At 56.3% G+C, this 26933-nt stretch overlaps 6 protein-coding genes across 6 annotated transcripts; 2 read left to right on the forward strand and 4 right to left on the reverse strand.

The window, feature by feature from the left end:
- Window positions 1–294: 294 nt before the first annotated feature.
- Window positions 295–1757, reverse strand: GCG54_00001998 (Phospho-2-dehydro-3-deoxyheptonate aldolase; the record flags this gene model as incomplete). The annotated part of the gene is made up of 2 exons (XM_045402098.1): window positions 295–1237; window positions 1291–1757. 2 exons carry the CDS (start codon window positions 1755–1757, stop codon window positions 295–297), a joined length of 1410 nt encoding a protein of 469 aa, XP_045264380.1.
- Window positions 1758–2452: 695 nt separating this feature from the next.
- On the forward strand, window positions 2453–2920 carry GCG54_00001999 (uncharacterized protein; the record flags this gene model as incomplete). The annotated part of the gene is made up of 2 exons (XM_045402099.1): window positions 2453–2713; window positions 2822–2920. 2 exons carry the CDS (start codon window positions 2453–2455, stop codon window positions 2918–2920), a joined length of 360 nt encoding a protein of 119 aa, XP_045264381.1.
- A 356-nt stretch (window positions 2921–3276) lies between these two features.
- GCG54_00002000 (uncharacterized protein) lies at window positions 3277–5440 on the reverse strand (the record flags this gene model as incomplete). The annotated part of the gene is made up of 2 exons (XM_045402100.1): window positions 3277–4999; window positions 5124–5440. The coding sequence occupies 2 exons, from the start codon at window positions 5438–5440 to the stop codon at window positions 3277–3279; spliced, it is 2040 nt and encodes a 679-aa protein (XP_045264382.1).
- Window positions 5441–5934: 494 nt separating this feature from the next.
- GCG54_00002001 (uncharacterized protein) lies at window positions 5935–9481 on the reverse strand (the record flags this gene model as incomplete). The annotated part of the gene is made up of 2 exons (XM_045402101.1): window positions 5935–6481; window positions 6534–9481. The coding sequence occupies 2 exons, from the start codon at window positions 9479–9481 to the stop codon at window positions 5935–5937; spliced, it is 3495 nt and encodes a 1164-aa protein (XP_045264383.1).
- Window positions 9482–13057: 3576 nt separating this feature from the next.
- GCG54_00002002 (Lysophospholipase) lies at window positions 13058–14992 on the forward strand (the record flags this gene model as incomplete). The annotated part of the gene is made up of 1 exon (XM_045402102.1): window positions 13058–14992. One exon carries the CDS (start codon window positions 13058–13060, stop codon window positions 14990–14992), a length of 1935 nt encoding a protein of 644 aa, XP_045264384.1.
- Window positions 14993–15731: 739 nt separating this feature from the next.
- Window positions 15732–17629, reverse strand: GCG54_00002003 (uncharacterized protein; the record flags this gene model as incomplete). The annotated part of the gene is made up of 3 exons (XM_045402103.1): window positions 15732–16326; window positions 16374–17011; window positions 17093–17629. The coding sequence occupies 3 exons, from the start codon at window positions 17627–17629 to the stop codon at window positions 15732–15734; spliced, it is 1770 nt and encodes a 589-aa protein (XP_045264385.1).
- Window positions 17630–26933: the final 9304 nt, after the last annotated feature.

The raw sequence follows: 26933 nt of genomic DNA on the forward strand, positions 1-26933 counted from the left end.
GTTGGGGCCCACTTCTTCGGTCCTCTGCGCCCTGAACTGTCGGTGCGGGTTCGGTTGACGGGTGTTTGATGTCTGCAGTAGGCAGGCCTTTCCGGGGCACGGACGACGCTGATGATGTGCATCTGGTCCGTCCTAGCGCTCTAGCTGTGTCGTGAGATTGCGAGCTGAATATAATGGAAGCGGGTTCAAGTGACACAGATACCAATAAACCTGCTGAATTTCATGTAAGGAATTGCTTTTAGTGGCCACGGTATGCCCAGTATGCCTCCACCCTTCAACCATGTGTACCCCCGTCTAAACGACTGGTCTTCTCTCGTTTCTGTAATGATCCGCGATCAAGAACGCCAACTCCAGCGCCTGCTTCTCGTTCAGTCTTGGGTCGCAGAAACTGGTGTAGTTTGTCGACAAGTCATCCTCATCCAGTCCCTCACTGCCACCCAGACACTCCGTCACCGCATCGCCCGTCAACTCCAGGTGCACACCTCCTAGGTAACTTCCCTGCTCCTTGTGAATTCGCAGCGTCTCCTGCAGCTCCTCAAAAATGTCCCGGAACCGACGTGTCTTGATGCCGCCCCCAGTTGAGACCGTGTTGCCGTGCATGGGGTCGCACTGCCACACGACGCAGCGGCGGTACTCGCTGTCCTCGACGGCTCTGATGTGCGCCGGCAGAAGAGAGCGCACCTTGGCGGCACCATAACGAGTGATGAGGGTGATCTTGCCCGGCTCCTTGTCCGGATTGAGGGTGCGGAGCAAAGCGAGCAAGTCGTCCGTGGGCGTGGTGGGGCCGACCTTGATGCCGACGGGGTTCGCGATGCCCCTGAAGAACTCGACATGCGCACCGTCAATCTGACGGGTGCGGTCGCCGATCCAGAGGAAGTGCGCCGAGGTGTCGTAGTACTCCTTCTTGGTCTCCGCGGCAGCACCACCGCCGTTGAGTGTGGGGCGCGGGGCCGGCGTCTCCAGCAGGCGGGTCAGCGGCTGCTCGTACTCGAGAAGCAAGCCCTCGTGGCTGGTGAAGAGGTCGACCGTGTCGAGCTTGTCGCTCTTGTCCGCGCCAATTGTGTGGAGGAACCGGAGCATGTCGGTCAGAGAGAGGACGGCTTCCGAGTACTTCCTCTTGAGCTCCGGGTCCCGGACGTGACCGAGGCCCCAGTCAAGGGGTCTGTGGAGATCAGCTATGCCGGATGAGAGAGATGCTCTGATGTAGTTGAGAGTTGCCGATGAGTACTGGTAAGCCCTAATTTTGATCAGTCCAGGTAAGTTGAAGCTTTTTTCATGAGAACGACTCACTTGACAAGTCTTTGAGGATCAATGGTCCGCTCGTCGACGTGGAAGCCGTTGAGAATGTCGCCCCGGAAGGACGGCAGCTCCACACCGTCTACCATCTCAGTCGGACTCGACCTGGGCTTCGCATACTGGCCAGCCATGCGTCCAATGCGGACGACACGCTTGTCGGCACCCCAAATGAGAACCAGACTCATCTGCAGCAGGAGCTTAATCTTCGACTCAATGGTATTTTGCTCACAGTAGTCAAAGAGCTCGGCGCAGTCGCCGCCCTGCAGCAGGAAGGCCTCGCCCAGAGCCACATCGCGGAGGTGCTGCTTCAGGGCGACGATTTCCTTGGGGTGAACAATGGGAGGCAGACGGCCGAGTTCCTTGACCGACTTCTGGAGCGCCGCCTCGTCTGGGTATGCGGGTGACTGTTTGATTGGTTTTGACCGCCAGGAATCAGGGGACCAGGTTGCGGAGGAGGACATGGCGGTGCTTGTGAGGGTCTCTGAAGAAGACGGCGTTTGCTAAGAGAAGGTTGAACAAGAGAGGAGGAGTCGATTGAGGGGTAGGAAGGAGTTGTAGAGCTGTCAGAAAAGTGAAGCAGCTCAATGCAAAGACGGAATGACTCTTTTGAGAGCAGGAGCCATCTGCATAGTGAGTCAGTCTTATTCAATGGGCAGAATGCAGGGACATGAACAATGTGGCTCAATGGGCAGCACAGGGGAGAAAAATCGAACATGCAACGGTGCGGAAGTCAAATTGGCCAATGACGGCAGGCAATTTACGCCATGCAAAAATAAACCAGGAACCAGAGCATCCGTCCAGGCCGCGGAACCTAGCAAGTTAGTGCTTAAAGTTGCACCACCTTGCGATTTCCCCAGGGCAACGCTATGCCGAAGCCTACCGGACCTTCTCAGATGGCTCACCGTCGGTGAGGGCGACGCCTACGCCAAAGCTTCCCCTCTGTGGTGCCCCTCCCCCCGTCCCCCACCTCGAACTGCCCCACCACAAATTGCAAACTGCCTGCCCTGTGCACCCAGGTCAGCTTCGCACTTGCTGCTGCTGCTGGACGTGCCTCCGTGATTGCGAACCTCACAGCTCCATCAGACTGCACACCACCCCCCGACCTCACGCCCTTGCACACACGACGACCGAACGATTACCCCGAATAGCCGCAAACATGTCCGAGAAGCAGCCCCCTGCCGTTGTCGAGGGCGCCACCGGCGGTGACGTCGAGGAGGAGGTCCAGCCCGCAAAGTCCGCCGAGGACCGCAAGGCCGCTTCCGCGCTCGCGAGCCTCGACGCCCGCGGCGACGACGCTTCCGAGGACAAGGTCGACGCCGAGGCTGCGCAGAAGGCAATCAAGGGCCTGGGAGGTGCCACGGCCGCCAAGAAGGAGGTCAAGAACGTCAAGGTCGACGCTGCCGACGTGACGCTGCTGGTCAGTAGTCCTCAAGATCTACCTTTGGCAGACAGAAGCGCAGCGCATTACCGAGAGGGGAAAACCGGGATGAGATGAAATTGACTTTTGCTAACGTATCCATTGCAGGTTGACGAGCTGGAACTCCCCAAGGCCAAGGCGACAGAGCTGCTGAAGGCCAACGACGGCGATGCGGTCAAGGCGATGAAGGCGTACATTAGCGCATGAAATGAGGAATTGGGACGGAATATCGGCAAGGCTATAGAGTTGAAAGTCTAGATTGAGACACAAGATTATCCGTGTTATACCTTGGTACGTTTACCTTGGCTTCGTCACTTGGAGCCGCAAGCTAACCTCGGACCAGATCAGATGACCAAAAAGTCAAGCTTGAATTTACATAAAATGAAACATGCTCGCTATCGAGTGAAGGATATTTAGAGCCGCCTCATCTGCAATGTTCTTGAAATTTTGGCAGATCTCGTTCTTTTGTTCTCGAGGTAGACATACAATTGACGACTCACGCCATGATTCTATACCAAACGAAGGAGGAAACCGATCTTTCTGAAAGAACCACTGACCACAGTCTAGTCTGCCCTCGGCCTAGGCATGATGTCGTCCATCTTCACACACTTGGGCGCCCACAAGTCAGTCTCGTCGCCCATCCAAGAGGGCCCTCGCCCCGGCATCCCGTAGCCCGGGCCCTTGTGTCCACCTCCATGTCCCGGACCGCGTCCTTTGCCCGGAGGCGGCCCCGGCCTCGGCTCCGTCCCATTCCCAGGCCCGTCCCTAGGCGGAGGTCTCGGCCGTCTGCCGCCCCAGACCGACTTCAAAAGCGGCCACATGGGGATGTAACACCGCTCATCCCACTCGCAAACCTTGTCGCACCTGATGAATTCTCCCTCCCACCCGACCCAGGCCCTCAGACCCCGTACACTATCCTCCCACCTCTCTGCCAACTTCACTAGCCTTGAGCCGGCACCCTCTTCCAGCGCGTACCAAGCCCTCTCGACCTCGAATCCGACTTCCAGCAACACACCGCAAATTCCGCCCATGACCTCCTCGACAGCGTCTCTGAGGTCCGTCTCCCACGGCTTCATTGGAATATCAACCAGCAGCCTCGTATACCGGTACCGACATCTCGAGTACGTCTCCACGAAAAGCGGCCCTTGAACGTCCCACGTACCCCTGTCAATCTCGTTCGGGTATTCCAGGAACGACACCAAAAACATGTGGCTCTGGCCCCTCAACTTGTACAACCACTCCCTCACTTCTGTGATATTCCCCTCGTCTCCCGCCCACCTCGCCGCCTTCTCAAGCGCCATCAGATGCCCAGCATTCCTCTGCACAATCTCCGCAAACACATCGACCCAGACCATCCCACTACACCTCCCCCCCTCCAGCACATCCCTCAACATAGCCTCTGTCTCCCCTCTCATCCCCGCCGCCGCTTGCTCACTCACACCCTCCAGATGATGCAGCCTCCTCCTCCTCCCAAGCTCATCCATCGCAACGCTCCTGTTTCCCCCATCCAGCCCGCTCCAGAATCCATCCCGCGTCAGATTCAACCTCTTCCCCTCCTCCTCCACAAGCGACCCCCAGAACCTGCCCGAATACCAGCTCGTGATCCCGCACGCCATAACCTTCGCCCTCGTCTCCCCCCTCCCAGGCCCCATCCCGCTGCCGCCGTAATGCCACGTCCCCGAAGAAAACCACCCCCACCCCTGACTCTGCAGGAACGGCTCCCGGTCAGAGGGTCCCATGATCCCGCGCCAGTTCGGCGGCACGGCAGGCTTCGTCGGGCTCACAGGCCGATCCGTCCGCGTAGGCTGCGGCGGGAGCGGGTACACCGACGTCGGCACGCTCCCACTCCCCTTCACCTCCCCCCCTTCTTCCTCCTGCTCATTCACCCCCTCCGTCTTAACCTCCCGCATCTGCGGCGCCGTCACATTCCCCCGACTAACCAACCTCAAGCTCCCGCTCCCGAAATCGCACCAGATAACCTCAAACCCAGCATTCATCCGCACCACCCCCTCGAACCCGCCGGCGCCCCCAAGCCCCCGCTCCGCAAGCCAATCGCACAGCCCCATCGCCCGCTCGTACTCCGGCTCCAGGCCCCTCCACATCCCACCACCACTATCCGGGCCGGTCACGTTGCCGTACAGGTGCAGCATCTGCGTGTCCAGCTGCCCGAGCCCCATCAGCGCTGCCGACTCCCCGTCAAAGTAGAGCGCCTTGACGGGCCGCGTCGTCTGGTAGCTCAGCATGAAGCTCTGGCGGGTTGAGCCCATGATCCCGTAGGCCATCTCTCTGTGTTTGCGTCAGCCCCGGTGTCTCACAACCTTGCCGAACATTTCCACCATTTTGCAAATCCCACTCATACGAACCATCCCGTGAAAGGCACAGAGAACCAAACTAAGCAGGTCAAACTCACATATCAAAGGCAAGCCACTCCGGACTCGGCGCGTCCTCCTCGTCCATCCGCCCGTGATACAGCAGCGTGAACGCCGGGATCTCCACCGCGGCCATCGTGTGCCCGTTGGGAAACACGGTGTTGCTCCACTGCTGGAGCAGCCCGTACGCCGACGCGAATAAATGCGGCGCCGGCGATGAGAAATTGAGGTCCCGTCTCCACGAGTCCTGCTGCTGATGTGCATGTTTCTGTATTCCCGCGCCAAGCGGCTTCTGCTGCTCCGCGACAACACACGGGGCCAACAGCGCCCAGCTCCACAACATCCCCTTCAATATCATCATGACATGCGAGCTCTGTTGATCAAGAATTGCAAAAATGAACAATGAAGACAAAATCACATATTCGCCACACGGACGCTCGGAGTTGCGGTATCAAGTGTGTCGAACACGGATCTGTTATCAATCATCGCTCGAGTCAAGATTCCGGACAAGGCTGGTCCAATCAAAAGAACGCGCGGCCGACATGCGTCACCTTGCCAGATTCGGGACAGGGGCCAGGGTAGCTCCCACGTCTGAGAAGCGACGACTGTCGAACGTGGATCAAGCTCATTGATGGTAACAATTCCAAACATGTTTGTTCTGAACAGGCGATGCGTCTGCGATCGCGTTTATTGTGATGTACAAGCAATCCGGTCATCCTGAACACCATTCCCATACCTCCGTGTCCGTATCCATGTCCACTTCAACGCCGTCTATGATATCAAAGCAAGTTCCATCGCACAATGGGTGGTCAGTATCTTGACCAAAAAAAACATTCGCAAAAATTCAGAATCTCATCGCCAAGCCTTGGCCAACGGGCTCCCGACCTTGGGCGCAAACTGCAAGCTCTTCCGGCGGGCAGCCATCAAGCGCTGCATCACGGTCTCGTCCTTCTCCCTCTTGAGAATGCCATCGCCCATCTCGGCGAAAGCGTTGTTCTTGGGAGGGCATGTCTGCATCAGCAGCGTCTTGGTGGGAGACGAGTCGTAGTCAGTGGCACCGGGTGTCTCCGGGGTGACGTTCGCCGCGTAGCGGGCGAGAGCATCCGGGGCAGGAGTCACAGGAACAGGGGACATGAGTCCCTCCCAATCGACCTCCTCATCGTCCGCTTCGTCCGAAGGAGTGTGCATCCAGACGGTGCTGTCACGTCGGTTCATGGGTGTGTTGGGCGCGGTCTTGTTGTCGCGGCCACCCTTGACAGGTGAAGGAACAAGCATGCCGTTCTGGTTTGCAAGGGCCGTGGGCTCCATGCTCTTTCTGCGACGGGCGCCTCCGCGGGGAACCAAGGAAGTGTCGATGGAGTATTCGTCTTCAGGAAGCCACTCGTTCTTACGCTCACAGCTGTGGTCTTATTAGTAATTAATCATATGCAGAACCATGAGAATCAACTTACTCAAGCACCCAGGACACACCAACACAGTGGACAATACCGTTGGTCTCCCTGACCTTCTCCATGGTACGCTTGCCACCGTCCTTGAAGACAACGTGGGTAATGCCGACCTTGGACATGTCGGAGTTGTCGGCCGCGTTCGGGTTCCACGCCCAAGTCTTGACGCAACGAGCTCCCATTTGGGTCAGGAGCTCGACGAAGATGCTGCTCGCATCCGCGCCCTCAGTTGTGTGAACGTCAACGAAGACAACTGCGCCGCGGAGAAGACCGGGGCTGAGATTGCGATGAGGAGTGCGAGCCGGGGTTCCAAGAGAGGACCAGATGTCAGACTTCGCCGGAGTCACAGGCGCCGACTCGGGCTCAGCTGTCTCCTGTGGCTCGGACTTGTTCTTGCCGGGAGAGTAGGAAATGACAGTGGCGCTCCTGTTAAGATTTTGAGTCGGGCGACTGGCCGGGAGTCGGGAGATGCTGGCAGCACGCTTCTTCTTGGGACGGGGAGTCGACTCGTCAGCGGCCTTAAGAGGGACCTTGGAGACGGTGTGGAATTCACGGTTGATCATTCTGTTGGGGGTCGTTGGCGGAACAGAGGCTCCGTTCAGCATGGCAGGATCAACAGGCACCTCGTTCTCGTCGCCATACTCCTGGCTCGCCTCAGAAAGGGTGTCCTCGAAGCTGTTGGAAGTGTTGACGATGTCGTCGAGTTGCCCCGGCTCCATCAGAGACATCTCATTCGCCTCAGCGGCGAGAGCCATGTCCTCGTCGGTGACCATGAGATCATCGAACTCGATCTCCTCGCTGGCGGCAGAGATCTCAGCCTCGATGGCAGCCTCGATCTCGTTCTGCGCCTCCATATCGGCACGAACAGTCATCTCATCCTCAAAGTAAGTGCTTCTGACGGGAGAATCGTAGGCACGGGGAGTGCCAGAGACGGAAGCTGCATCCGCCGAAGGCTGGGGAGTCTTGGCAACGGGCGTCTTGGAGCCCTTGGTAGGGCTTCCAGCGGACCAAGCGTTCAGCTTCTGGGCCAGAGGAGTGAAGCCAACGTTGGAGACTCTCGGCATAACATTGCTTCGGCGAGCAGCTTTGGGAGTGGGGGTGAGGGGAACAAATTTCTCGACCGCAGACACACGAGGACTGTTAGCGAGCTCGTCGTCCGAGTCCGAGTCCATGCTATGGTAAGGGTCCATGTCCTTCTGGCGAAGGCCAAAGATACCAGTCGGCACGTTGAACGCGGCCTGAGAGGCCAGGGTGCTCTGAGCCTGGGGCTGGAAGTAGTCCTCGTCGTCGAGCATCATGGGCTCTCCATCGAACTCCGGCATGTCCTCAGTGGCAAAGTCCTCCTCCTCCTGGGGAGCCTCCTCAGATTCGACAACGTCGACTTCCTCGGCCTGGGCCAGATCCTCCTCAGGCTCCTCAAGAGCGGGCATGTCCTTCTTGAAGACGGGGTCGGCGTGTCTGGGAAGAACCGCAGACAGGCGGCCAGGGAACTGCATGGGCTCCTCCAAGTGAATGGACTCATTGAGCATGGCCTCGGCAACCTCGTCAAGTTGCTCCTCCTCGTCATCGCTGTGGCCAGTCTCTTCCTCCATCAACTTCTCAGAAGATCGCTTAGCAGGGGGCAAAGCAGTCGGGGTGGAGAGGAGCAGAGGCTTTGTGGCGGGAGACTGCATCTCCTCAAGAGCCTCCTGGGGCTTGGCCAGACCCTTGATGGGAGACAAAGGTCGCTTGGCAGGCGACTGGAGGAGGGAAGCCTTGAAGTTGGAGAGCTTTTTCTCCTCGTGACCCGTAGTCGACAGAGCGAACGGCTTGATGGCTGACTGCGGTCGCTTGGCGGGAGAGTGAAGCAACGAGGCCTTGAGAGGTGTGGGAGCGACGCCCTCAGCGGTGGACATGGACGCGGGCTTCAATGAAACACCCTCAACGCGCTTAGCAGGGGACTTCATCGTATCCCGGAAAGGAGAAGGAGGCAGTCTCTTGGCAGGCGAGGCCAGCACGTTGGTAACCTCGTCTTCCCGGGTCTCCGCATCGGCGCCCTCGCCATCTTGGTCCTCCTTGGAGTCGGCAGACTTCTCGATAGGCTTCAAGTTGAGCTTCTTGGAAGAACCAAGTACGCTCGCAGGAGGCTTGGTGGGGCTCTTCATCATAGGTCTCGGGGGCGTGTTCTCTCCAGCCAGCTCGTCTTCGGAGTAGTCCTGAGACATGGGAATCTGCGTGACCTTCTTAGGGCTGAGGGGCGTCTTCTCCGTCTTCGTGGTGGTAGCAGCAGCGTTGCGGGTGGTTCTCGTGGGGGCTTTGGGAACAGGAGGCTTTCGCACCGGTCTGGCCCGGAGGCCAGTGGCAGTTGTGGACTTGTCGGCCGTCTTCTTGCTTGCGTCAGGAGCGATGTTTTCCTTTTCGGGTTCTTGGAATGTTACCGTCTTCTTGACGGCGGGCTTTGCTGCTGTGACCGGTGCTGCGCGGGTGCGCGTCGTCTTCTTTACTGGCTCTGCCTCCTTCTCAGGGGCTCCCTCTGCAGGCTGGACCACCTTCCTGGGCCGGCCACGAGTGGGCTTGGGCGGCTCTTCCTTGGGAGCTGACGGCTCGGCGGCAGAGACCTTGCGTGCAGTGGCTCGCGCACGGGTGGCTCTGCCGGGCGCCGTACTTGATGTTGAGGGCTCTCGGGCAGCTGGTGCGGCGGGCTCCTCTGCGGTCTTCTTGGGGCGGCCTCGCGTAGCTCTGGTGGGACGCACGGCAGGTTCTGACTCTTGTGTTTGCTCGTTGTGTTCTTCATCTTCGTGGTCGTCTGATCGGGTCTTCCTCTTGGCCGAGGTAGAGCGCGTCGGGGCGGTGGCAGTCGACTTTGCCTTGGCAGCTGCGGTGACGATCTTGGTGGCTCTTGTGGTTGTTGAGCTCTCGCCCGTCTTTGCGGCTCTGGAACGCGTGATGCGCTTGGGGGGTGATTGGGGCTCCATCTTGTGCGGGAAGTTGGGTGGAAAAAGCAAAGATGGTGCAGAAGGATGTCGTTTGGCTGGTTGGTTAGTAAAGCGTGGATTGCAAAGAGGATGCTGGCGGTTATTTCATGATGCTGTGATGTTGATTGGGAAGCTCCCCGTTCAGGGAAGAGCGGGCGAGGGTTTTGTTGATATGGATCTTCGCGTAATTGCCGTTGCCAGGTCAACATTGACATGGCCCACTTTCGGAGCGCTGCAACCCTCGTCCGTGATTGGGGGTCTTCTGAGCCCTTGCCAGGTGGTAACTGGGAACTGCCAGCCGGTTGCCAGCTTCGGCAGCTTCGTTGCTACAGACCCCAGCAGACGTCAACATGGACGCCTCAAAGCCACGCGAAGAGCTCATGGAAACCCGGCCAGCAACGTCATGCGCTGCGTTCGTTGGGGTGATCATTGCCTCTGCGTCGTGTTTACCCCGACAACAAACCTCATGTTGATCAACAATGTCATGACCGAGGTCGTTGATGGTAGCCGACGACGTCGTGCCTCCATCGTGGAGGTGTTTACTTTGGATAAGACCACGCATCGTCTTCTTGTGAACAGCATGGACATCTAGGCCACATGTTGACTATGCAGAAGCCATTTCTACACTCCTATCCATCTAAAATGTGCTTAGATTGCGCATACCTGAGTCGCCGTGAGAGTTTGCAGGGCCTGCGCCCAGGGTCTTGCCTCTGCCGCGTGAGGTGATCAAAGTGATCTACTGAAATCGACGTCGGTAAACGAAGACGAAGCTGTCTGTTTACATGTGAGGAGAGATAATCCGTTCGACATTCGATGAGATTCCGTCCGATGCATAATGCTCCAAAACCTGCTGCAAATCACGAAATCGTCATCAGAAGTTGACGGCCACCACCACGCCTTCAAAATTTCTTCAACAACAGAGTTTCCACAGACTCTTCTCGACCGCGCTGAAACACGTCTCAATCGATCGCACCAGCATCTCACACGACTCTCTTCCCATGCCCAGCCCCCAAGAAGACAAATTGCGCTCAAATTGAGAGCGAGAAGCAAGGCGTCTCCCCGCACTCGACCTACCTTATTCGAGGGGCCTGCTTACCCCTACCAACAAGGCACACCCTAGCCGCAGTAACGCAGGCACACTCATCGCCCACCACCCAGCACCTCGCCCAGCAGACGCACCCTCTGACGGCAACGGCCCTAAAGGTAAACCTCCGATGGTAGCTGGCTCGGGATCGACCCGTCAATTGGGGCGCCCGCGGGAGGCTCATGCAGGCGATAGGGCGAGGCGAGGGTGCGAAAGTGTGGTCACCACCATCCTCTCTCCAGTAGTAGAGTACACTTGCATCTACCGCAGTACCTGCACGCGCTTGACAACTCTGTTCGGGCGAGATCCAACGACGTGTGTTGCTGACTGCAGTTCACATATGACCATCAGCCTCTGAATCTGGTCATACTGCTCAACTCGGTTGCTGACACAGTGATTCAATGGCTGTGAGCTGCCTTTCGAGTAATCAACCAACCACCAGCACTCCAAGTCAATCAGTCTTGCTGCTGCGGCACACACCGTCAGCAGCTTCGCGGATGGCGCAGGCAACAGACGAAAACGCCCAGCCCCGCCAGCTCCGTTGTCCCGCAGATCGATTCCAGGCACCGCTCTTGGCCCTGCTGTGTCGAACGAATGTCTCGTCTTATCCAGCACATCCACCCGTCCATCGCTGCGACGCTGCAAAGGGCACGAATACGGGTACGCGCCGAGGTGAGAAAGACAGACAGCGTTGGAACAGGTTCGAAAACTGCGGGCAGCACGGCTCCGCGCCTGTCACACCTGTCCGGATCAGGGAATGACACCTGAAGGCGGAACTCTGTTGGACGTTCTCTCCATTGCATCGATGCGAAGAGAACGAGAGACAGCGACAGAAAAGACACGGACAGGCACGAGCACAAGGACACCCAACCTCACCAACGTTCCGTCTCATAAAACGCCGCACCCGAGACCGTGGAACCCCGTCGCTGTCCAGCTGGTCCATCACCAAGCACCGTCTTCAGGTTCGGCGCTTGACCTCATCGCGCCCACCAGAGCCGCCAGTAGAGGTGACCTCTTGTTTCCTTTTCGGATGCTAATTTCTTACACTGTGGTCTCCTTGCATCATCCGGACCCAACACGCCGTCGGCTTTTAATGCGTCTCTTCACCTTGATTTCCTCCTTCGTCTGAACTGCCTCAGCTTGCCGTTCATTCCGCGTATTGCCACGAGTCCGAACTTAGCTTCCTCCACTTGACCGCTCTACCAGGCCGCCTTTCCCGTGGACCTTCGTTTTTGCTCGTTGTGTGGCGCCGTATCGAAAACGAAATTACCGAGGAAGCCTTATCCCCCCGTACTGCATACGTACGAATAAGGGACTTGTTCGCAAGATCCTCGCCTCACATCATCACTACTAGACCCTCCCGACCCGGGCGATCCGGGATCTTTTTCTCATTCGCTCACAGAGCCACAATTCCGCGTACCCCATCCATCTCATCCTCTCCCCTTCAGCTGCCCAGAAAACGCCCAGCACGGCAGCACAGGCTTTTTACGAGCTGCTCATCTCCCGTCCCTCATTCGCCTGTTCGCACATGAAACCTCTCTCACCGTACTGGAAGGGTCAAATCACTTAATCGCCCCCTGGGAGCAGCAAACTCCACTGCCCACTGTCGCGTGAGGTGCCTGGTTGCCCTGCAGCCGCAGTTGCATTTCTGTCTACCCCGTCACACATTGGGTCTCACTATCTCTATTCTTCGCTTGACGGCCAGCAATAAGAGAAATAAGGACCCTGATGATCACTTTGAACTAAACCTCTCTATTTTAACCTCCTCCAACTTCGCCAGTCATTCCCTCTCGAGTCTGAGTGTCATTTGAGCTTAAAATCTCATCTTAGCCCGCTCATCCATCGGAGTTTTGACGACTCATCAAAGCACCCACTCAACATCCACACACCACAAGGAACACACAACAACTACTCACTCACACACACCCAAACGGACCTTCGGCCCCGATCAAATCGCATCGTTCGCCCGCGCGAGAGAAAGCAACCAAGCATAGGCTAGCATAAGGTCATCTCATCCCTTCTCGGATTCAGAAGGCAAACCCAACCCAGAGCTTGCACCTGCGGCTCCCTCGCACTCCGACAAGGAAGACCGGACGAGCTTCAATCTCATCTACATTCGACGTCATACCGACCGACACCAAAAATCAAAAACCTTCTCCTTAGCGCGACGGGTCCGTGGAAGGATCCGAAGGGTCACAATCCCCGTCCATCGAAGCCGTCCGCACCGCACTGCCGCTGCACCATGCGCCTAGGGGGTGACAACTATTGAAATCTATTATTACTGCTGAACATCTCCATCTTTCTTCTACCAATTCTCGCTGCCTTCGATCCTTCTTCTTCCTTCTGCAGGGGCCTTCACTTGCCTTATTTCACATCAACTTCTTTTCACTTTTTTTCTTTCAGCTCTCACACGGACGCTCACTCATCACCCCTCCTCGAACACCACAGATACCCCCCTTCCACCAGGCGCGAATCATCTCACACGCTCCAAAATGTTGCTCCCATCCCTGCTGGCTCTGACAGCCACAGCAGCGGCCCTCGATCCCGCCAAGCCAATGGCAGCCGGCCTCGCCTTCGGTGCCGTCGACCCCCGCGCCCTCCCGGATTCGCCCTCCGGCGGCTACGCCCCGGCCATCGTCGACTGCCCGTCCGCCCGTCCCACAATCCGCTCCGCCGCAACTCTCTCACCAAACGAGACATCATGGCTGCCCCTCCGCCGTAACGCAACCGTAGAACCCATGCTCGACTTCCTCACCCGCGCAAACATCCCCAACTTTGACGCCCAGTCCTACATTTCCCGCGTCCGCTCCTCGCCGTCCCAGCTGCCCAACGTCGCCCTAGCCGTCTCCGGAGGCGGCTACCGCGCCCTCATGAACGGCGCAGGCTTCCTCGCCGCCGCCGACTCCCGCACCCCCAACTCCACCGCCGCTGGCGGCATCGGCGGCCTCCTCCAGTCCGCAACCTACCTCGCCGGACTCTCCGGCGGCGGCTGGCTCGTTGGCTCCCTCTACTCCAACAACTTCTCCTCCGTGGTCGACCTGCAGCGCGGCTCGCAAGGCTCCGCGGTCTGGAAGTTCGACCGCTCCATCTTCCAAGGGCCCAAGGAGTCCGGCATCTCCATCCTCAACACCGCAGACTACTGGGCCACCGTCGCCAAGCAGGTCGACAGCAAGGACAAGGGCTTCGAGGTCTCCATCACCGACTACTGGGGCCGCGCCCTCTCGTACCAGCTCATCAACGCCACCGACGGCGGGCCCTCGTACACCTTCTCCTCCATCGCCGACACCCCCGACTTCCAGTCCGGCGCCCAGCCCTTCCCCATCCTCGTCGCCGACGGCCGCGCCCCCGGCGAGCGCATCATCTCTCTCAACGCCACCGTCTACGAGTTCAACCCCTTCGAGCTCGGCACCTGGGACCCCACCGCCTTCGGCTTCGCGCCCCTCGAGTTCCTCGCCTCCAACTTCTCCGGCGGCGCCGTCCCCGCCAACGGCTCCTGCGTCCGCGGCTTCGACCAGGCCGGCTTCGTCATGGGCACCTCCTCCTCCCTCTTCAACCAGTTCATGCTCCAGAACCTCACCTCCACCGGCATCCCCGACTTCATCCAGTCCGCCCTCACCTCCCTCCTCAACGCCCTCGACAAGGACAACAACGACATCGCTCAATACGTCCCCAACCCCTTCTTCGGCTGGAACCCCTCCACCAACATCAACGCCAAGGAGTCTCAGCTCTCCCTCGTCGACGGCGGCGAGGACCTCCAGAACATCCCCCTCCACCCGCTCATCCAGCCCGAGCGCGCCGTCGACGTAATCTTCGCCGTCGACTCCTCCGCCGACACAAACTTCAACTGGCCCAACGGCACCGCCCTCCGCGCCTCCTACGACCGCGTCGCCGAGCCCATCGCAAACGGCACCCTCTTCCCGCCCGTCCCGGACGCCAACACCTTCATCAACCTCGGCCTCAACAAGCGCCCGACCTTCTTCGGCTGCAACGCCTCCAATTTCTCCCTCTCCGCAAACCAGCGCGTGCCACCGCTGGTCGTCTACCTCCCCAACGCGCCCTACGTCGCCCACTCCAACGTCTCCACCTTCGACCCCTCCTACAAGACCTCCCAGCGCGACGCCATCATCCAGAACGGCTACGACTCCGCCACCCAGGGCAACGCCACCCTCGACTCCGAATGGCCCCGCTGCGTCGCCTGCGCGATGCTCTCGCGGAGCATGGCGCGCAACAGGGAGACCGTCCCGGACGCGTGCGCCTCGTGCTTCACAAAGTACTGCTGGAACGGCACCCTCGACACCCGCGACGCGAGCTACGAGCCCGGCTTCATCATCGGCAACGTCGAGGCCAACAGCCCTGCCGCCAAGGCGAGCGGCAGCTTCTGGGCTGGTTTGATCAGTGCTGCTGCGGCCATGATCTTGGCTATTTGAGAGATGTGAACGTTTGGAAAAACAACTTTCTTTTTTTTTTTTTTTTGATACCACAACCTTTTCGTGTATGAAACTTTTTCGTCACAGGCAATCTCCGTTGAATGGAGTTAGGACGCTTAGAAACTGGAACGGCCGTCATTAGCATTACATCACGAACCACATCATGACAGACAGGAAGGGGAAAACTGGAGACGAGAGGAAGAGAGAAGTGCGGTCTTTAAAGCGAGTTGGGGGATATCCACTAATGCAAAGCTTCTTTCATGACAGGAAAAGACCATGCATCTTGACGCCGCGAATGCCAACGTGACGCCACCCTGTATGCTCCCCAGTCCCCCGTATCCGTTTGCACTCCTCGCTTGCGAGACAAACACCTCAAAGTAAAAATGTGACATGATGTATGATTCGTTGGCTTTCTCCTCCGGCGTATTTGTACACTCTTCGCCTGCTCCACCTGTCGAGCGGCTGGTGATGCCGTGTCATGATATAGTCATTACGCATGATAGCTGCCAATAGCGGATAAGCGCGCGAAGTCGAGGTGGGCGAGGATAGGCGGCAAGGGTGCCGGAGAGACGCAGCTGAAGCTGATGAAACTTCCCATCTTCTCAGCTGCACCGACCCCCATTGCCCGCTTCAGTGGTCATTATGGCCAAGACCAACCGCCTCGTAAACGTATGAAGCGACAGCAAAAGTTGCCTAGCGAGCAGTGCCTTTCCAAAGGTCTGTCACTGCTGTCCGTAGACTACCTCGCCGGTCGGTAAGGACCGTCAACCCTCACATCCTTGATACCATCTGGCATCATTCTCAACCACTCGGTCCAATCATCAACATCAATGGGGTCATCTCCGATCCGAATCGACAGAACAAGTTGCTGACCCTCTGTGCCGAAGGGCAGACTCGACCTCATAGGGCCGATGTTGAGCGGAGCCAGGAGAATCGACGGCAAACGGGCATTACCAGACATTTGCATGTGGAGAGGTGAGGGAAAGCTCGTGATAGTCTCCTTTTCCGGACTTCTGTCCTGGACGAGGGACGGGTAGTTCGAAAGCAGCTTTGAGTGAAGCTCGGCTGCCGAGAATGGATTCGCATAGCGTTGGGAAGCACGCGTCTTCAGGTGCTCAGTGAGAACTTTGGTGAAAGTACAACGATCGAGGGCGTCGAAATGTTCCTCGGACACTGCCGCAGCGATCAACTCCAAGACACCTTGTTGACGGTGCATCTTGGAAGATGGGAAGAACGCGGCATCCATGATGATTAGGGTATCTGAGCAGGCCTCTTCCAAAACCTGTTGGATGCCGCTCCACCGGATCGTCTCGGCCTTTTCCACATCCTTGGAGCTGGAGGTTGTTGGCAATCACTCAAGACCCACACACAGGGAACTCACCTGGCAAGAACCATCTCCCGGTTGCCATCCAGGTATGAATGGCCGTTGTAATAGACAATCTTTAAGACATCGCGCTGGTCGCGATCTTCCACAAAGTCTGTAATCTTCCGTGAAAGCCATCTCCATGGGTTTTTACAAGCCTCGGATGAAGACGGAATAGGGGAGATTGAAAACGTATATCGGTAGTACTGGTCGAGGACTTCGCTAAGCTCTTTGACCGAGCTTCCGACACTGAGATCAGGGTCATCCTGCCAGTACAGCAGCAATGCCTGCGCACTGGAGTAGCGACTACGGCTGGGGGTGGAGAGAATCCTCGAAACGTTAGTCTGTAGGTCAGACTTCAGGCTTTCGATGCCTGGGAGCATCGGCGGCTTGTCCAGGCGCGGGCCCGACGGCAACGGCGTGCGGATGCGAGATTCACTCAGTCGGTGCTGTCCTGGCGGCGTCGGCGAGTCGATTTCCATCATGTCCTGTGCGTCCTGAGGATACATCGGCTTCACACTGTTCATGAGAGGCGCAGGACTAAGGGGCCGTTGAGCAGACAGAGAAGGAGCAATGTCCTGAATGGTAGGGCTGTGAGACCTGTGATATTTTCGGACGGCATCCTCCCAGGTCATGTTGTGATGGCTGGGATGACACTTAAAAGGCACGGTTTTGTCAGCAGGGAAGAGCAACTCGATATACACGATATGAGAGTGACGAGCAGTAAAATAACTTACAGCAACTCTCCTGCGGCGGCAGTCATTACACGCGCCGAGCTTTCTAATGAGGGCGGCTTTCTCTCTCTGTTGCTGGGACAAAGGACCGGTTCGCCTCCTGCTCGCGCGGACCCGGTTAGAGACGTCGGAGCCATCCTTGACATGGAATATGGATGTTAAGTTAGGAGAGGTGTCGGCACTGTACGATGTGTTGTTTGTTTCCGCGGACATGTTGCTAGCAGCAGAGGCCGCGGTAGCCTGAGTTGAGATGGACGAGTTGGTGTCCTTCCTCAATGGAGGAGAGGCCGACTGGCCTGGGGTCGGCGGAGGGAGTTGAGGTTGCTGCTGCTGAGGAGTAGTCTGCTGCTGAGCCTGCTGCTGTTGAGGCGGCGGCGGCGAGGGCTGCGGTTGCGGCTGCGGTTGTTGTTGCGCCGGAGTCTGTGCCGACTGGGGCAATTCATGTTGCGACATTGAAGGCGATGCGGTTTGGGGTCTGTTTCCAGACTCCTCACTGCCGTTCTTCGGAGGCGCTTCTACCAGACTCGGAGCCGGATGCATGCTTGCCAAATGTGTTTTCTTGTCCCTTTGTCACAGCAGCAACTACCCTCGACCCATTCTCGGTGTGCGGTGGTTGCGGCGTAGGAGCGTGTGGCGGATAAAAAAAAAGAAATTAAGAAGACGACGGGGTGGCAAGAGAAGTAAATCCCCGGCGCGGCTCTCTATCCCACTCAGCCAGAGCGAGTAGTCCTGTTTCCTCTCTCTCACGCGGCTTTTCTTTGTGCCCTGTGAATCGATGTCGGGCAGATTGTGTGATGTGCCCCACCGAGATTCACCGACGCGAGGTCGCGAGCAGAGAAAAAGTGAGGGGTAAAAGAAACGGGTCCTGGGAGGCGGGGAGCAACCCAACAGAGACTGAATGCGCCGAGGCCGTGGGAGGGCAATTGAGGGCCAGAAACCAAGGGGAGTGCACCGCAGTGACCGTGGAAGTTAAAGATAGACAAGATGGGAATTTGGTTTCGGTGGAAGGCCGTCTCAATTCGATCTTCAGGTGTGTGAAGGTGGGAGGAAGAGGGCCGAGGCCAAGGACCGCGAATAAAAAATAAGGTCGGTCGGTCAGGATTTAAGGGTAGGTATGTAGGTACCGCAGGTACGAAGATGGTTAGGTGAGGAAGGTAAGGTATCCGTCCAGTAGGTAAGGTAGGTACTGCCCCGGGATGTACAGCACAGAGGACCGGGACGTGCACCGAGTACCGGAGAGGGAAAGAGCGAACGAAGCACAGGCCAGCCAACCACGGTGAAGGAGGCAAGGAAGGCAGGAGCGACCCTGGGCAGGTGCTAAGGAAAGGTAAGGTAAGGTAAGGTAGGTTAGGTAGGTCCCGTCTTTCTGTCGCTTGCTCTTTCTTTCTCTAGGAGAAATGGAGAAAGTATCCGCGTAAGGTACGTGAGTGAGGATTATCGTACGCCAGGAAAGTAGCCAGCTGAGAGTGTTCCCACCGGCAAGTAGGTAGACCGTAGTAGTGATGGCGAGGAGCAAAGGCTCGGAAGATAGGTACTTCGGGCCAGGTACCGGTCAGCCCAGGCCGGGACGGGGACGGAGACGAGGGTGACGACGGGGGGCGCGAATTGGGTGTGGTCACAGCACCTCTTGGGTGGTAGTGAGAGACACAGACGCGGACAAGGAAGATGGATGTCGGGTCGGTAAAAAGGTGAACCTCTCACGCTGGGGCAATGGACAACGGGAGCAACAGGTGGGAGGGAAACAGAGACAAAAGACTGTGAGTGAGAGTGAGGGTGAAAGGTGAAGGCAGGGGTCTGGGTTGTTTGTGTATCCTGGGTTCTGGGTTCTTGGGTCTGGGTTTCTGACTGAGATGCTGATGATTCGACGGAAGTGTCCAGAGATGGCGACTTTATGGAGCGGGTCTGCGTCGTGTCTTGGACTAATCCGCCGTTGTCGGGTCTTGTTGCTTTCCTTGACTTTCTGTCAGACTTTTCTGTCTTTCGTCTCTCGTGGCTCGGAAAAGCGTTGGTGTTGTTTCTGCGACTACTGCGATGCTCGTTGCTTATTACTGTCGTCGAGCTTGCTGAGACCAAGAGCCAGACAGATTCCCCGCAGAGTCCCTGGTCCTCGTGCTTTCACTCTGCGGTTGCAGGGCAGACAATTGGGTTGTAATCCAATGGATTGTGGGTATCGGAATGGGGACTGGGACTTGGACTCCTCTTCCCAGCATTGCGTCTGTTAGTCCTTTCGTCCTTTCTTCTTCAGGTAAGGTTTTCCTCACCTTGAGTCTCTGGGCTTCTTCCCTGCTCAGGCTGGACAGCAAACAGATGCTTCTAAGTTCCAAGAGGCATGATGCAATATGAGTTGTGCAATAAGGGCCGGGACTTTGACTGGCTTACTGATGTTCATGAAGAGGAGGCAATGATACCGACACTCATGATGAAAAAGCAACTGGATAGATAGAGGGAGCAACGGCCTAGAAGTCTTTGGGCAAGGAAGAGGTTGCAAGGTTACACGACCCAGCCCGAGAAGCAGCCCGGCCCAGCCCAAGGCAATGCACTACACTTTAACCTAGCCAATCCACCTGCACCGTTCTCAGAACGCATTTGCCGTTGGGGGATACGTTATGTACGAAGGACACCACGGTCAACTAAGGTAAGGTAGGTAAGGTAAGGCAAGGTAAGAAGGCATGGGATCGAGGTGCCCAAGAGCAACGGCAAAGGGAAGCCGCACCCGCCCCGTGCCGCGGCCGAGGCGCAGCTGCACCTGCGATTGACGACCCGAGTATCTCGAGTACATGCTGCCGTTGCTGCTGCATTGCTTTCCTCCCTCTTCCTTTCTCTCTTTCTTTCTTTCTTCCTCTTGTCAGGCCCAGCGGAGCGCTTGACCCGGCACCGTTTAAAATTTTCTAACCCTTGGAGGGGAAGGAGGGGAAAAAAAGAAGCGGCTTGGGCAGGAGGAAAGGGTCTAGGGTGGCCGACCGTGATTGTTTAGTGGTCACCTCCCTCATCCACAATCCACACTCACGCGCCATTCTGCAAAAGGTGGGAAGGTGCAAGGTGAGTTGAGTGGGATGACCACGGTCCACGGGCTGCACCTGCTCGCTGCGCTGCGCTGCACCGGGCGGGGTCTCCTACCTAGGTAAGCTAGGGTAGGCAGGTACCTCCTTCCACCTTCCACCTTCCACTGGACCTGAAGTCGGGTGTCTTCCTTTCATGGCACGAGGGCAGTGGAGGCGGCTATGTACACCGGTGCTGTTCTTCTGCAGGGAAGTGACTTCTGTCGACGGTGAAGCGTCGCGTTTGGCAGGTGAGAAGTCAGAACTCACCAGGACCGGTCCTGACTTTTGGCGGCATTCCTTGCCGGTAGACCGCCGCTATTCCTCCGACCTTCTTACTTTTTGTTTTTTTGGTTCAACTTGGTAAGGTATGCTTCGGCGTTTACTGTTTCCTCTCGTCTCGTCTCGTTCTGTGTCTTTTCCCCTTCCTCCCCGCGATCCACTTCAGATCTTAACGAGATGCTTGAATCGAGCAAAGAATTATGGGGTTTCGGGTTACCTTCAACTGGTTCGCTCGGTTCAACTTGAACATGTAACGGTGGCCCCCAAGTTCTCATGGGTCAAGGCCGGCCTGTCACCTACTTGTTATGAAGCTGCATGGGATGGATCGGAACAAGCAGGCCTCGCTTGGGAACTGACAGAGACAAGCAGCCATGGCGGCATCCGGATGGTTCTCTTATTAGAGGAGGACATAACTCGGCAATGGACGAGAGCGACAGCGACTTGCTCCGAGAGATGCGAAGCGATGCGCATAATGTCGACAGGTGTTTCGGGCACTCTCGCAGATGAGACGCCTGATGCCAGCGGCACCTACCTACCGAGTACATTACACCAACGACAAGGCGTCAATCTCATGGAGTCGCATCATATCAGCTTGACGGACACGGCCCGGCCGATGATCTTCAACAACATCCAAAGATGCCAATGGGCACACGCTCACCGACCAGAGATGGTGTGTACGTCTGATCTCGGTGTCTCGGCTGAGGAGCATTTAGGCACTGCCCGTCCCTTGGCATGTGCGGGTTTGTCAATTTGTCCACCTACGGAGAAGTGTGGCAGGCCCGAAGAGCTACGCGATCCGTTCAAGCCATCGTTTGGATCCTCGACGTTGCGGGCAAGCCCAGTTTCCATCCCGTGCCGTGCCTCTTGGACACAGCAGAGTGCGACTGGCAGGGCCACCTCGTGACAACCGGCGAGGAGAGGAAAGGAAAAAAAAAAAAACAAGCGCCTCTGACGATGCAAAAAGCCCTGGCCTGCGTCTTGCATCTGCCTGCCTCCATGTCCTGGTCCATCAAGGCCAGCAATGGCAGGAAGCTCATGTCATGCGCACCACGTGGACCCTCTCCGGTCCCTGCCCCCGACTCCTGCCTCCCAATTGTCTGTGTCTCGCTCAGCAGATTTCCATTGCTCTCCGCTGCGTGTGCTGCGCTGCAACTCAACTGCACTGCACTGTGCTGGCTGCATCATGCCTCCTCATCTCATGGATTCATACAACGCGTCCTTTTTCAGCACTCAAAACAGCCAGCCATCATCCCGCCCGCCCGCTTCCCACGGCTCCGCCCACCGAGCATCAGGATCGGGTAGCTGAGTCGTCCACCTCGAAGCCCAAAAGCCCAATCAATGTCGCAACTGACAACTGGAAACAATCGGGGACCGTCAATTCGGACCCCACCGCCACGGAGCCAATCGTCTGGTTTGGCTTCTAATTATCCGCACCTTAGTCGGACATCAACGGCCCAACATCGTCAACAGATCACACTCTACACTTACAACCTCGCTCCTTAGGAATCGTTGTTTCCGCTCAACCACCACTCATTGGTTGCTCCAACTCAATTTTATCTCACTCAAGTCTAACAAACTGCAATCTCGGGCCTCAATGTGGCCTCCACACCTTGCCTTCTCCGAACTCACCACTCACCTCGCTCACCTCCATCCATCCAATATGCGTACCGACCGTTGCAGACTTTGAGCTGGCCACAACCACCTTCCTTGCCGCCCCACGAACAAACATCAGAAGCCTGCGACCATTCATTCATTCAACCATCCATCCTTCATCCATTCCAGCCAATCGCACCTTGACCTCACCGGGACATACCGCCAGCCTCACCGCAACTCTCCATCCGATAGGTCTCCGCTCAACCCCCCACACTAGCACCTGAACGTTTTCTTTCTCTCACCCCGGTTCACGAATCAACCGGCGTGTCTCAATCCCGCTACCTCTGCATTTCCCCTCGAGCGAGACGAGTTACGCAGCATTCTGCTGCATGCTTTTTTAGACAGCATGCCAGGTCTTGCTGCTCACTTACCTACGCGATGCAACGGTTCAAACATGCCATGCCATGCCCTGGTCTGGTCTAGTCTGGCCTGCTGTCGACCAGGGTTACGGATGAAGACCCCATCGTTCGTCCCGTCGCACATCTCGATTCCCGACAGAGTGCCACCGGCTTGACAGCGGTAACAAGGCAGTTTTCCCGATGACTAGACCGTCATGTCATGCCGTGGCTATGCTTCTGACTCTAGGAAACCTAGCTACGAGCGTTGCAACTCCAGTCGACCCATTGTCGAAGGAGGGAGTCAACACCACCCCCAGCACGCGAGTCTCCACTCACTCGGAATGTCTGTATTCGTCCTTCCAGGCTCTCTCTCCCGCCGAGTCGGCCGGCCTTACACCGTCGCTATGTGTCTATGATTAGCGGCATATGCACGACAGACATGCGCGAGACTGGTGGGATTCGCGCTTGAGATAGCCGTCGCGCCGTCTGTTTCTGTCGCCCTGCATGGCATGTGCAGGACAACAACGTCGACATCGACAACCGAACCTCTCTCTGCCGCAGGTGCTCTCAACCGCTGCATTCAACTCAGCGAGCCAGCCCTGCCTGAGACGCGTGCCGATGATCACAACAAGCCCCCCAACATGTCATCAACGTCTGACTAAACGCCCGTCAATCGAGCGTCGGCTTTCCGTCCATCCTTCCACGACAGTTGGAGAGCTAAAAAAGAGGGTGGCGGGTATGGATAACGGATGCCACATCTCTCCTTGTCGGGACCCGGTGAGCCAAAGGGTCCCCACCCTTCCGGGCTCATCACTTGTCTCGGTCTGCATTCCTCCGGCCACTGACGATGCGGCCAGCGACGGATCAGCGACCCTCACTGGCCGCGCTTCCCCATCACCGAACAGTGAGGAAAATGGGGAAAAGGTCTCAAATCCCGCGCGCGGTGAAGGGAACCGCAGGAATGGAAGCGTGTGATGGCGCTCCACCTCAAGCCTGTGGATTGGCCAGCCTCCGATATCGCACTTTTCCGCTTTTGGTCAGGTCCGGGAACCTCCCGCCGACCGAAGCCGCTTCAGCGAGGTGTGACAATGGCTGATGGTGGGGGACGGCACCGCGGGCGCGAACGGTCTCTGCTTCGGTCGTCGCCCGGCGTCAAGACAAGCTGTTGGACCAGCCCTTCAGCCTCAGTCACCTGAGCACACCTCAATTCTGCCTTCCCGTCCCGGGTGGTGAGACAACCTTCGGCAAGTAGCTGGAGGTGCGGGTTGCAGATGGCAGTGCGTGTCTTTGTGGTCGGTGTGGAGTGTTGCACGGAATCTGGACCGACGGTCGGTGAGTAATCTTAGGTTTGAGGCTCAAACTCACCTGACCGGTCACTCAACAACTCCAACGAGTAGTCTCTGTTGGCGTTACCTTGTGTTACCGATGGTGCAGCGCCATTTGAAGTCACAAGGATGGTGAACGGCTGCTTGTGATAGTGTCCATCATCCCGAAACGCCACCCTATATTGCTTGTGGCGGGAGCTAGAGAACCCTCCGATGCAAAGAAGGATTGACATCCACCTTCGCCAGAGTGTAAGATGAGATGGCAGGCTCTAAATGTTGTTCATAGGACACTACTCAAGCAAGAAACGCCCGCTACATGATATGAGCATGGGTGACAGGTCACCAAAGTCTGGAACCTTTCTGAAGAGACGTTCGTTCTATCTTACATCGTCATCTCGTCATCTACACGACACGTGAGTCAAGTTCGGTTCCGGCTCTCAAGTTATTCTTGTAGCCCCCAAGACGCAAAATGAAGTGGCCCTGAGTTTAGTTTGGACCACTTCATTACTGCTCCCCAAAACCTCATCGACTTCTGCTCCTGTGTTCTGGGAACGTCTCTCTTTGTTGGTCCTCGTTCACCACTGGTATCCACGATATTCTTGCGCGTATTCATCTCATTTACCACGAAGATAATCATCACACGCCTTTTAGCCGTCTTCTTAACATCTGCTGAGGACAATGCAAACACTCGCTTTGCATTTGTCTCGAGGTTCTCTGATACACAGGAGTTTGAGAAACATCGAAATTGTCCTCGCTGGCTGTAACTGTTGAAGAGTTGTAGGATGTTATATTTCCCGCATGCCCCAAGCTTGCATCCCAACGCGGGACTCATCTTTCTGTTATGGGGTCAAGGGCCCATGGCGTCTAGCACATCTCACCCAGGTTCATCACAGCTGACAAGGTTTCACTTCCTCAGGACCGCTGCTCAGTTGGGAAGATGTTTATTCTTTGATTGGACGCGGTTCCCGTTAGCGCCGACCAGATTTCGTAGTATATAAGCAGCCTGCGTGCTTTCTTCTCTGGAGTTTCTGCAATGAGCTGGCCATTCTGCTGTTTTGCCAGATGAGATTCAGGCCCACGGAAGTATCATGCAAGAAGCCGGCCTCCAGAAGTCAATATTGAGCACCTACCTTGCTTTTCCTGCCTTACGCCGTGATTAACTTCTGTTCCGTCGTCATCCTGGTATTGTGTTCTGCGAATAAGCCAGGGATGAGAAGCAACGCCAAAGCTTAGCTGCGAGGCTGGCATTTTATCTATTTCATTAGCTCACTCATTCCACGATCGAGTTGAGTCTATGATAAGGCCCAACACACAAACTCACATTGTGTCTTGTTCTCTGTCGTCATCAGAAGCTTATGAAGCCGTTCCTCTAGACTTCCGAGCCTGCCGCATGTTCGCCGCCTACCATACATTTCACTGGCTGCCGGCAGTGTACAATGCTGAATCATTTATTGGTGCAAGTTCTGTAATGCATTGTGAGACCGGGTTCCCACAATCAATGCAATTGTTCAACTCTGAACAGAGCATGTGAGGGTTCTTCTAGACCGAACCATTTTTCGGTCATCTACAGCCTCGATAATAGGACTAAACTGCCCATTACCTCTGCCTTTGGCTATCTCTATTATTGTCGGAGTATTGAGTTGGTGGGTACCAGAAAGAATAGCCATGGGATTGCTACAGTGCATACCATTGAAGGTGAACCAGCTACACTCTCCTGGCTCTCTTCAACCATGTAGCTGCCATTGCTGAGAGACCTGAGCGGGAGTGGTGGGGTCGAAGGCGAAAATTTGGTCCTTGAAATCGCAATGGCGTACATTCAACCCGCCCTTATATCTTCCCATGGCGCTCTCTTCGTCACGGCGTCTATGCATCTGATTTCTGGGCCACAGTCTTGCATTTTCCTTTCTCCCTCTTGAGCCACAACTCACAACTTTCGAACGAACTTTGTTCCCTTATTTAAAGCTGAGATAATGTATCATCTCATTGGAAGCCGCAATGAAACGCGTTGTTCGGACGATCGCCTGTGGACTGAATCCGGCCAGCTTGGCTTTGCTTACGCCAGAGAGCGCAAAACGACAGTAGACGAAGGCTGCTGTCTTCGAGCCTCGTCCATGCACATTCCATCGTTGTCCTTTCCGTATTTGGGCTGTTCAAACTTGGAAATACACTGAAGACGAAGCCTTTTCGGTCCCGTTCTCCTGTGCCCCTTTTCAGATCCCTCTTGGCAATGGCTTTCTCGCCCGTATCGGACATTTGAAAACATCGAACAGGCGGCGCATACGCCATTTGCCTTGGGAAGAATTCCAATGCACAGCGAAACCCCTTCAAGTATACGGTGTATCATGCTTGCAGGTGGTCTCCGGCTGAGGGGGATTCTCCGAATGTAGAGCACGTCAAAGGCAGGTGTGACCTTTCAACGAAACGTACTTACACATCACTGGCTTCATAACATTCGTGAGTCTAGCTAACTACATGGCCAAGCAGTCTATAAATTATTTCCGCGCCAACCAGAGCGAAAGTGAGAGCAATGTGCTACATTGAGATTCCTCAGGTTTGCAATGTCGATCACGGGTTGTCCAGGCCACCGAAAAGAAGCCTTTGTCGAACCGAAGAGCCACCGCAACAAGTAAGCAAATGAAATGATCCGCTGTCTTGATTGTATTCTGCCGAGGATACTTCAGAGGGGCGAGAGACAGAAAACGACCACGAGGGTGCATAGTCTCTGCCAAAGCTCATTTATCAAGTCACGGCCGTCAAGGCATGGTATCTCAACCAACCGCAGTAAAACGTCGCTCCGCATAATCATTCTGGGTACACTACAAAGCGCTTGCCCGATTGAGTGGCTTCATCTATTCTCAGTAGCTTGGCAATAAATTCATACTCAGGAGCTAGATTGATCTTGCAATTGGGTTTCTCAGCATTATTTCGTACAAGTGAGCTAGGTTTAAGACGATGCACAGTAATGATTTTGATGTCCCGTTGTTTCTGCGTCCTTCGAATTCCCCGCCGCCAATATCAGTCATCATTGCTATTGAGGCCATGTCATCTTCCTCCCAAACTCAACTGTGCGAGTGAAGGATGGTGGTGAGATATCTCGGACTGCCTAATTCGGAAAGTGGCGCAGTTTCGTGTTAGTGTTGGATTCTTCGGACTTTTGCGGCTGTTAGATGTTAAATGAGAGGCGCAGTCAGGGATGACCGGTTGTTCT

The sequence above is a fragment of the Colletotrichum gloeosporioides genome (assembly GCF_011800055.1).
Source record: "Colletotrichum gloeosporioides strain Lc1 chromosome Unknown consensus_45, whole genome shotgun sequence".
Classification (NCBI taxonomy): domain Eukaryota; kingdom Fungi; phylum Ascomycota; class Sordariomycetes; order Glomerellales; family Glomerellaceae; genus Colletotrichum; species Colletotrichum gloeosporioides.